Genomic DNA, 11,685 nt, shown 5'->3' on the forward strand with positions numbered 1-11,685 from the left:
TTTTTATTACAAAAACAACAATGAATATTTTAAAATAAATAATAAACTCTTTTTGAATTTCTTGAAACTTTTGGTTATTTTTTTTGAGAAACTTTTGGTTATTGAGTGTTAATCAAAATAGCATTTTTTTTTATGGGGACAAAAAAATAAAATAAATTATCTTAATAATTTTTAAACTTATGGTCCATTATATGGCAAAAGCACAATGTACTACGTGTAAAATAATATTGAATAAAATAAATAATAATTTTTTTTTAAATTATCAAAATTTTAATTAAAGACATATTTTTAAATTTCTTGAAATTTTGATAATAGAAATTCACTTAAAAGAAACTATATTAATAACTTAAATGTTCTTGTAATACAACACACGATTATTTTATATATATATATATATTTATTTATATATATTTATATGGTGCAACTTCAATGATTATAGAATATAATATACTAATATGATAGGATGAGCCTCTACTTACCAGGGGAAAAAAATACTCCAAGGAATTTTTTTTTAAGGGACAAAAGTATATTTTTTTTTTTCATTTGTTGACAATATATATCTAGTACATAAACACTTTAGGAGTGTGCATTAAGAATAATAAAAGGATGATTTAAGAAAAAAAAAAAAAGAGAGAGAGAGAGATAAGATGTTTTAAGAGGAAAAAAAAGAGAGAGAGAGAGAGAGAGAGAAAAGAAAAGAAAAGGCCCATCCATAAAAATAAAAAATTGTGTAAACGGATGATTTTAACTTTTTTTGGGAGTGGGCTCTGTGTCAATCAAGAAGAGTCTATGTTTGACTTAAAAAAGAAAAAGAAAAAAAAAGAATAATGAATGAAAAGCAATCAACACGAATTAGGACAAATCCCACCAATATTGTTTTCATTCGCTTGGACTTTTCAATCTAACAAAATTTGGCCATCTGTAATCTGATTTGATGATGATTAAAACAAAATTAGTCATCTTCCAAGCACGCCAACTTGGATGTTACCAGATTGCCACGCCAAAGAATAAAAAAAAATGTTTGCACAAACTTCTTTTTTTTTTTTTCTAAGTTTTTTGTGAGGGTGATATATAATTTTTTTGGTCATTTTTATATTAAATTTATAGCTTTAAAAATAAAAAATCAGAATCTTTTCCGATTTTTTTACCATTTCGATTTTTATAACCATGATTAAATATGCAACAAAAATTTAAAAATTAGCTTCTCAAAGAGTTAAAAATTAGATTATTTGAAAATAAAAACTGAGACAAGTGGGTGAGATATGAGTGTGAATTTGATGACGCCCAAATAGGAAGTCTCTGAGTACGGGAGGTTTGTGAGCCTCAGAGCAATTCTAAGTTATAATAAGCACTTCAGAAAGACATGTGACGGATTCAATTATTCATCTTTGCAAATTACAAGTCAAGCACCAATGTCTATACGGAGTTACGGTACGGCCCGCTTTTGTGTCCATTAAAATTTAATGCCTTTTAATGCCAAAATCACTAGATCAGATAGAAGTTGTGTGTTAGTTGAATGCACTTGTCGTACGTCTTTTTTTTTTTTTTTTTCTCTTCTTTTTAATTAGAAAATCATCATTTACATTTAAAAAAAAAAAATTTGTTGCAGCTTCTTGGTCATTCATAAGCTTTAATTAGCTTATGTGCCTTGGATTATCAAAAACAAGAAAAAAGAAAGAGAAAGCTACATATAGCATCTGTTTAGAAACAGCTTATTTAGCTGAAATTAAAATTTTTTTGCTGAAAAATATTGTAAATAAAACTAAAAGTTAGCTGAAATAATACAGTAAGACCAATGAATAGTATCAAAAAGTACAGTGAGATCCATAAATAGTAGTAAAAATAAACTGAATAGTAAAAAAAATTGAATTTTTTAAGTCATGCCAAACACACAAATAATCTAATACTTTTTTTTTTTTTTGGGAATAAAAATGAGATATTCGGTATAGACTCATTGTGCCTATGTCATGTGACGGTGTAGTCTAATATCTTCTTAAAACATTTTTTCTTCAATCTATGCAACATAACCATGCGTGTGAGGGGGTAAGGATAGGGATAGTGAAGTGAAACAACTTTTTTTATTTTAAATTAAAAGTTAGAAAGTGAAAACGCATTTGAAAATGTAATAAACTAATTTTCTTCCGAATTCATCATAGTTTTGACATTCAAACTAGTAACGATTAATTGAAAGGAGCTGCTTGACATTAGGACGGATTAATGGATGCAGTATTCGTCAATTATTGATTAAATATAGAATTTTGTGCATGTGTAAATGTCTTGATAGGATGATAACAAAGACGAACTCCACTGATTCAAAGTTTATTCAAAAAAGAGACCTGCCTTTGTCAATTTCTTACCAGCATGTGGACTTGTTTCATAAGTGGGTAATAGCCCAAATAATTAGGTTTCGGAGTCTCCTACTCATGCCAATTTACTCTAGAAAAGTACTAACTTGGAAAAAGAAGGGAAAAGTTTTTCTTTTATTTATTTATTTATTTTTGTTTGTAAATCACTCTAATTATACAATTAGATATACTAATAAATCCTAGTAACATACCCAAAAATACTACATCATTGAACATTCCCAACACTCCCATTGGACGTAATTCAACGCACGTCATCATTTTTGTTTTCATTGTGCTTGAGTTTACTGTATGAATAGTGTTAATTTGACTGGATAGTTGAGAAATGTAAAAATTCTTAGAGCGTTCACATTATCTTTTTTTCTTAAAATAAGATTTTTTTTAATTGGTCACTAATATGGCTGAAAAAAAAAATCCCACACATAGTTCAATGTTAAGGGGAGTGGTGTGCGGAAAAAAAAACTATTTTAATATGATATATTGTAAAATAAAGAGTGATATGTAGGGTATATTACAAAAGTATATAAATTAAGTAAAAAATTCGAATTTTTAAATAGGCAGTAGAGATTAAAAAAAAAAAAAAATAGTGGGAATGCTCTACATTCGAAAACTTCTATCTACATTGGTTGGGGTTTTTACAAGCTTAACACCGATGGTTCAGCTTATCTGAATCTGGGTTATGCAAGTACTGGTGGTATCATTCAGGATTCTAATAGCTCTTAAATAGAAAGTTTTTCTCGGAATATTGGCTCTATTCACCCCATGGCAACTGAGTTATGGGGTCTTTAGGATGGCCTTGCTCTTGCATTAAAAATGTATTAGACTATGATGCAACAATTATATAGGGATTATTATTATTTTATTTTATTGGTTGAAAGGAAATGCATTAAAAACTAGAAAAAGCCTATTATAGAACACATCATTCAAATCTGAATGATAAAAACCTAACTATCATAAAACACAAAATCAGAGAGGTTTGATCGACTCCCAAACTATTATCACATCAATTGGTAATGGCATTTTTGTGATACTTTATATTATTATATATGTAGATATCATATCATATACTATATAATAAAAGTTAGGCTTAGAAATCGTGGTTATGCCAAGTTGCTTCACCAAAATGCAAAAAAAAATTTAGATTTTTAAGAAAATAGATATAATTTTCTTTGTTCTTATCTTCTTCTCCTATAATTTCTAAGTTGATAAAAATCTTAATTTGATTACAATCCAAATTCTTCATCTTATCATTTTATTATTAATTTATTATTTACTTTTTTTTTACTTAAATTATATTACGACACAGTCAAGAAAAACAGCGTCGTTATTTCACTTATTTGTTCATATTTTTTAGAAAAAAAAAAATAGATATTGTGAGAACACAATTTGTAATGACCCAAAAAAAAATATTGGGTTCGTATGTTTAAAGGCCCAAACAATATAATTTGTAAAGCGTGGGCTTGAAAGGCTAGGCCTTGGTCATCGGACAGCAGTTAGTCATGGTTTCTATGGAAATTTACACGAGGGTGAACCTAGCGTGTCTAGCAAGGTCTTCTTCCGGTGCAACCTGGGTGGCTCCGGTCCTTAAGCCTCGTCCGAGGAGCTTAGTGTGCTTATTATTCTCCATCTTTTAGACTTTTTGGTCTAGGAGACGACCTCTTTTCCATTGGTTCTTTTTCCCTTTTATACTAACATTTACCCTCCTTCCAATGTCCACGTGTAAGCTCCACTTTCTGGGGTTGAGACTTGTCCTATCAGCCCATACCTAGAGTGGTTGGGGGTAGTTGTAAAAGTTGAATAGCATGGTGAAGGGCATGGACCTGTCAGACGTAGAGTTCTTTATTGCAGTATTGGCAGCTTTTTCACTTGGCCTGTTCCTGCACTGAGCTCGTCCTTTCCTTTAGGGGCTCTATGGGGTGCCGAGCATAAGATCGTCCTCGGCCATATCCTTAGGCCTTTTTGGGACTTTCATTATGCGTCCTCGGCAATAGTTCTCCTCGGCTCAAGTCTTGGGCCCTAATGTAAAGTGGGCCAAGGCCACAAATTCTCTGGCCCCACAGATATAATAGTTTTTTTTTTTTTTTTTTTTCTATCTTCTTCTCCTATAATTTATTAAGTTTAACATATTATTTTTTTCCCTTAATTGTTAATATCAACTTCTTTTTCTTTCTTTTTTTATCTTTCCTCTTCAATTTATGAATTATCTAGAAATCAAATTTTGCAGTAATTTAGATTCTTATCTTCAGTCAGTTTCACATTTTTTCCGTGTTTAAATTATCAAAAAAAAAAATTTCATATTTATCTTCAAGTATATCTACAACTTGAGATTAGATCATAGGGAATAAAATCAATCAGAAAAAAAAAATTAAATTATAAATATTTTTGCTTTGCCTCCCTCAAACTCCTTATTTGGACTATGCTCTCTTCGGCATAGGTTATATTTTTTGTATTCTTAGTTTTTTTGTGTATATGTTTAGTTGGATGGTTTTGTTCTATAATGGGTTTTATTGATTTGTAAGTTTCAAGGTGTATTTGCGGCATGAGCATCCTAATCCAATGGAAGCTATAGTGGAAGCCGTGGGACCAATGGCTTCTTTCACCGTCTTTTTTTTTTTTTTTAGAATATTTTTCACATTAAATTTCTATTGGTTATACGTTCTACCTCTTCTTTTGATAAACAAATTATATGTTCTACCTTTAATCATGTTATGGTATTCACTTTAATTAAAATTATTTTTATGTTACAGATTATTCTAAAGCTTTGAAGCTCATGTTATGAAATTTCAAGATCTTAAAATTTTACCCTTTCTGAGGGGGTGGGCCATGCTAGTGGTATTGGGCTGTCTCCTGCTGCACTAAACCCAAGTTTTCTGGATAAGAGAGTCGGGACCGGCCCAGTTTCAGCTTAAGTTGGTCCGGCTTGTGCGCAAACTAGGCCAAATCTACCAGGAACGTGTTCACGGCAGGCGAAACTATTTCAGACAAATCGTGGCAGACAGACATAACAATAATAAAATAAACAGAAAATATCTAGCCACTTTAGTGGGGAATTGACCAAATAGCCCTTAAAATCAATTACAATAACAATACTATTTGTTTTCTTTTTTTACTGAAGAGAAAAAAAGGCATAGCAGAGGACATCAAATGTTTATAAGCATGGGTTAGTCGGAATATTAGAGGAAATCGATCGGAAATTCAATCCGTAGGGGCAGAACCACAAAGGGAAGAACGTCCCTTCTCAAAGCAGTCAACCTCTTAGGAAATAGACCTGCCGTAGAGATTAGCTGCCCTGAGGGAAACAGGTCTGAGTGGTTTTCTGCGTAGGTACTTTCGTGCTTTTCTTACAGAGGGCCGGATTTCATGAGAGAAAGAAGGGATTAATCTACCGGTGCATGCTCACCTTTCTAATTCTCACTATTTTCTTTCTTTCTTCTCACTTCGTTTTCTTTGCTATTTCTTTTATGTTTTCTATTTCTTTTCCAAAGTTCCGTTGTTCCTCCCCCCTCTGTTCACGGCAAGACCCTCTTTTTATAGTGACTGCTATGACCCGATTTTACTCTATTAACCCTTAACTCCCTTTGTCTGGTCTGGGTGTACTGGCCGACCATCACTGTTCTGTCGCCCTCCCATCACCAGACAAGGAAGAGTATTTTGTTTGCTAGTCTGTCGTGGCACCCTTTCCTACTATGGTCTGGGTTATTTCTCTCTCCCTATCCCTCGTGGCACACACCTAATGGTTCTAACTCAGCTTACCTCTTTTGGGTAGTAAGCCATTCCAGCAGGACACCTCCTCGAAAGAGCCTGAGCCGGAACCATAAAAATAGATTCTTCCCCTCTTCCCACCACCAAACCATGCCCTCTGATCCTCTGACCCCTCGACCTCACCATGCTTTGTATTGGCTGGGTACAGGCTGATGGTGCCTGGGCCTTGCGCGTGCCTTCATTCCATATATGTCCAAAACTTGCCTGCTGCCCATTCGTCTGCCGTGGTCCAGAGGCTTGCCGTCCATGTTTTTTGACCTCTTATGTGGGCTGCTCTTTGTTTTCCAGCTCCACTCAAGAGCTGGGCTTTATTTGATGATGGGTCTCACATTTCCTTGGTTTCTTTTATTTCTTGCAATGTCGTTCTGTTATTCCTGCTGTAATAACTTAATCCTGCTGGACCTCTTTTAGGCCAGCCGTTTATTCCTTCTCTTAGTGGCTTGGCATGGCCACTGTTTTGCTTTTATTTATGGGCTCCTATGTCCCTTTTGGCTTTCCTTTGGACATCCTCGGCCCGTTTTGCTTTCTTTGGGCTTCCTCGGCCCTTTTGCTAATTCTACACTCCCATGGGCTTTTTACTAATTTCATTGGGCTTCCACGGCCCAATAACCTTATTCTCATCCTTGGGGTTTATGGGCCTGCCATAAACCCCTTACTTTATTAGTTTACATTATTTTGGGTCTACGGCGGCCATTTCTTACTTTTCTACCTCATACATTGCCCATGGGATGCTATTTCTCTCTTTCCGGTCTTCTTTGAGCCCACTTGTCTCTTCAAGACCCATTCGTTTATTTCTTGGGCTTGTGATCCATTATTCCTGCTACTTGAGCCTAATGGTTTTTGCTGTCTGCTTTCAATTCTTTGTTGTCCTTATTATTGGGCTTTCTTTTTTTCCGCCTGGATTCTCACAAATGGCCTTCAACACCCTTCAACATGTTATCCTGAGTGCAAAGTCCACACAAATGCTATTATATGATTATATCTTTTTCATTGAAGATTATATCTATTCTATTGAAACTTCAAGTCACTCCAGGTTTGGATGCTATTTTTTTTTTTTTTTTTTTTTACATGTGGATCTCATATTTATGCCACAAATTTTGAGTATTATTTTTTTTTTTTCATTTATTTAGTTGATCATTTGTTTTATTGATATTCGTAAATATTTAATTTTGTAAATTATTTATAAAAGGGCTGTACGAAACCAAACATGCATAAAGGCTTTTCTCCATTTTTATGGAGTAAAAAATGTTGCCAATACGGCGACACCCATACGGCATGACAATGATTTCTTAGAATTATATATGTTAGTAGGATTGTAGAGAATGGAAGATAGAATTTAAGGTGAAAAAAACTTCTATATGAACATTATAATTTATGTAGATAACTTCTACATGAACCTTAAAATTTTGTTAGATTGGCAAAATAACACTTTAATTATTAGGAATCTAAATGATATATTGGTATTAATAATGTTTGATATTTTATAGTAATTGTTGTGGAATGCAGATGATTTTTTTTTTTTTTTTTTACTAAAGCATGTGAAGATCTCATATTTAGTCATCTCAATCAACTTCACTTCACACATAAGGTTATCACTTATTCCTTTTTTTGCTTACATGATGGGTCAAGAAAATAGTGCTCATAATCCTCTAATGATGATTGATGTGTTCTATCTCCTTGAAATGCTTATTTCTTTTTTCAATTTTTTCACTTCAAAATAAAGTATTTTGGTCATAGGTGTCATTGATATAGTTCATTTTAAGTAATTTTTTTTTTCTCTCTCTCTACTCACTAGCCCTCAAACCCAAGGCTTGGTACTTGTAATAAGTAGTCAAACCATTGAGCTACTATGAGGGCCGGTGATTTTAAGTAATTATTCAATACTCTCAACATACAATTATAATACTAGGTCATACTTCTATATGCATAAAAATAGTTTACACTCATTAATTATTAAAATAATTATCGTAAATCAAACTTTTTCACCAAGAATTTACTATAAATAAATATATATTTCCTAAATTATAAAAAAATTAAAATTTTACTTCACTTAAAATTAGATTAGTAAGAGTTTCAAATAATATTTATTTTGATTATATATCATTATTTTATGTTTTAATATGTAGATTTATATATTATCAAAAAAAAAAATGTAGAATTTATATATTATAGACCATGTTTATACAAAGTGACTTAACATATGTTTATATGTATTATATGTCGTAATATTAATGGGTTTTATCATGTGGCTTACTAATTATTAATATAATTTTAATTTTGTACATATATCTTTTTAATTAAGCTGTGCATCACATGTGTATAATACTGGTTATTATATATGTAGTTTGAATCTCACATTCTTCTCACTTTCTCTTCTTTTTATCTTTTTTCGCTATCTACTTTACTAATGACATATAGTGTGCTCTCAAAAAATTGAAAAAAAGAAAAAGAAAAAAAAGTTTGTATCATTGTATGGTCACAAAAAATAAACGTGGTTGAGGTGAGAGCAATAATAATGGGAATAGAGAGAGTTGTATTTATTCCTGTCACGGAAATACGGGAGATTTGGTATTAAAACTTAAAACCCGTTTTATATATCCTCGAACGCATCAATCAATCCCAGTGCGTGTGACGGGACAACAATGCCCGGCGGTGGTTCCCTAGAAATGGAATTATCAATTATATGAAATTTGAAGCATACATATATATATATATATATTAGAAAATGACGAAAACACCCTTTAACGTATTGTCACTATCCTAAACCCTTATACGTGCAGGTCACCGCCCCACCAGCTAGCCCCACTCTCAGGCCCCAAACCCTCTCAGGCCCCCCCCCCCCCCCTTCATCACTCCTCTCAATATGACTTTTTCATTCCCCCCACCCCCTTTTCTCCCTTCTCCTCCTACTACTATTACTATTTATCATACTTCTAGTGCTCTCCCATTAAAGTTTACTAACACACCTACACCTCTGCCTCCAAAACTTAGAATTTGGTGACACTAGTCTCTCTCTCTCTCATTCTTGCTAGCATAGCAGAAGTTACAGAAACACTAGTCAAAATAAACCAACCCCTCTCTTAGTTTTCTTTCTTGCTACAATTGATTTTTTATCCATAGGGATTTTTATATGTATTAAACAAAAAAAAACAGATGCCCCTTGGCAACAGAATATTAAAGAAAAATAGTCAGTAGATTCCAATCTCTCTCTCTTGCTTGCTCTCTCCCGCAACTGTCTGCCTTTCCCAGAAGACCAAACAAGACTTAAACAAACCAAAAAAAAAAAAAAAATTTGACAAAAGCAAAAACAAAAACAAAACAGAAACAGTCTTTTTAGAATTAGACGAACCCCTCTCTCTTTCTCTTTCTCTTTCTCTTTCTCTCTTTTTGTGTCTGTGTCTGTCTCTGTCTCTCTCTCATTTCTTACCAAACTAGCAATAGCATAGCTAGATGGGTCTTTGGACTCGGCATCATCTTCTTCTTCTCCTCCTGTCTCTCCTTGTCTGCACTTGCTTCTCAGATCCAAGCGACGAGCTTTGCCTGACCCACCTAAGCGAGTCCTTATTAGACCCCACAAAATCGCTTCAAAACTGGACCAAGACCACCTTCTCCAACCCTTGTTCTGGCTTCACCTCATATCTCCAAGGCGCAACTTGCAACAATGGTCGAATCTACAAGCTCTCTCTCTCAAACCTCTCTCTCAGAGGCTCTATCTCTCCTTTCCTCGCTAACTGCACTAACCTCCAAGCCCTTGACCTCTCCTCCAACGCTCTCACTGGTCCAATCCCCCCAGACCTTCAATACTTAGTCAACCTTGCTGTACTCAACCTCTCCTCTAACCAGCTCACCGGTCAGATCCCACCTCAGCTCACATTGTGTGCTTACCTTAACGTTATTGATCTTCACGATAACCTTCTCACAGGCCAAATTCCACAGCAATTGGGTATTCTCGCTCGTCTCAGCGCTTTTGATGTTTCTAATAACAAACTCTCTGGTTCCATACCCACCTCGCTGGTGAACAGGAGTGGGAACTTGCCGAGATTCAATGCTACATCGTTTGATGGAAACAAGGATCTTTATGGGTACCCTTTACCGCCTTTGAAGAACAAAGGGTTGTCAGTGATGGCCATTGTTGGGATCGGATTGGGAAGTGGCTTCGCTAGCTTGGTACTCAGTTTTACTGGGGTGTGTATATGGCTCAAAGTTACAGAGCACAAGATGGCTCTTGAGGAAGGCAAAATTAATCACCTTATGCCCGATTATTGAGCTTAATATTCTGAGAAAATTGATCGCAGATGAGATTATTGAGCTGAAAGTGATGAGTTTAAAAAAAATTTCAGGTATGTTTTTGATACAGGTGAGGTTTGGGCTTAGTCTTAATATTACTATTATTTTTTCTTCTTCTTTCTAATGGGGTTTTATTATTAGATACTCTTTTACTAATTTGTGGAGGGATTTTTCTTTTTTCTTTTTTCTTTTTCACCTTCTGTCTTTAACCAATTTGGCTTTGTTTTCTTTTTTGGGGAATCTCTATTTCTTTTGGGGATTGATTATCTATATTTAGTAATTGCTTAACAATCAACATTGTATAAATCCAATTCAAACATGAGGCATATGATCAGTGAAATAGTGCAGTTATAATTGTCATTTTTCCTCTCTTTGATGTAATGTAAGCATACAGTAATGTAATGCTTTTGTTGTTTCTTTCTCTCTCGCTGTCCGTCTATGTCTGTGAGCGTGTGTGGTAGGGTAGGTTGAGACTTTGGTGGGTCTGTTGGGTGAAGAACTCTGCATCGTGCAATTTTGTCTGGCAGCGTAGTATGATACATATACATACAAACAACTGGCTTGCAAATTTTTATATATCCGAAACTGCTGTTATTTAATATTAACGCACTTTTACATATTTGTAGTTTTAGTGTTTGCTAAATGTAAGACCAAGTCCAACTCGTGGTTTATCGGTCTGGAAAAAAATGTCGATCTCTGATCGATGCATTAAATAAGTTGGAGGTTTGCGCTGCTTAGGCCAACATTCCGGGCACTTTGCTAGCAACTTGTTTTACTTGGGCTTCATGTTCAATGCTCTCTCTATATAGGTGCATGTTAAGACTACAAAATTCAGTAATTTTTACATCAAGTTACAGTTTTCTAAACCTTGAATTTGAAGTTCAATTCTGTCAATTATGCTCGAGAATAATACCCCACAATAATAATGTTAACAAAACCCATAATGTTATGCCCAGCAAAAAGAAAAAAAAAAAAATTTACACAAGCTTTCATTAATTAATGGTTAGTCAACATGGGGTGTTTACATTATTGTTCTATTGCAATTACTTACTGGGTTTAGGTTGTTTTAGGCTGGCTTGCTTTCCGCTCAGTGTATTATTTACTAGTAATCTCTCTTTCGGTAAACGTGGGCCTAGGCTACTAGCCCTGGATTTTTTGGAGTTCTCTAGGGTTAACTTTGATTTGCTTTACTATTACTTTTAGATGAGTGATATTAAGAAACTAATATATTTGTTTTCACTTACAAGTCACAACTTGGCATCTATCGGCGTGC

General features: G+C 34.0%; 1 protein-coding gene across 1 annotated transcript; it reads left to right on the forward strand.

Moving 5' to 3' along the window:
• The first annotated feature begins 9,037 nt into the window (after positions 1-9,037).
• Positions 9,038-10,833, forward strand: LOC126732945 (receptor-like protein 44). Its single transcript, XM_050436028.1, has one exon. The coding sequence runs from the start codon at positions 9,576-9,578 to the stop codon at positions 10,389-10,391; it is 816 nt and encodes a 271-aa protein (XP_050291985.1). The 5' UTR covers positions 9,038-9,575; the 3' UTR covers positions 10,392-10,833.
• Positions 10,834-11,685: the final 852 nt, after the last annotated feature.

This window comes from Quercus robur, chromosome 6, assembly GCF_932294415.1.
Source record: "Quercus robur chromosome 6, dhQueRobu3.1, whole genome shotgun sequence".
Classification (NCBI taxonomy): domain Eukaryota; kingdom Viridiplantae; phylum Streptophyta; class Magnoliopsida; order Fagales; family Fagaceae; genus Quercus; species Quercus robur.

What these genes read in the sequence shown, in the direction of transcription:
- LOC126732945 (XM_050436028.1), top strand. Translation starts at nt 9,576, where the DNA reads ATGGGTCTTTGGACTCGGCATCATCTTCTTCTTCTCCTCCTGTCTCTC.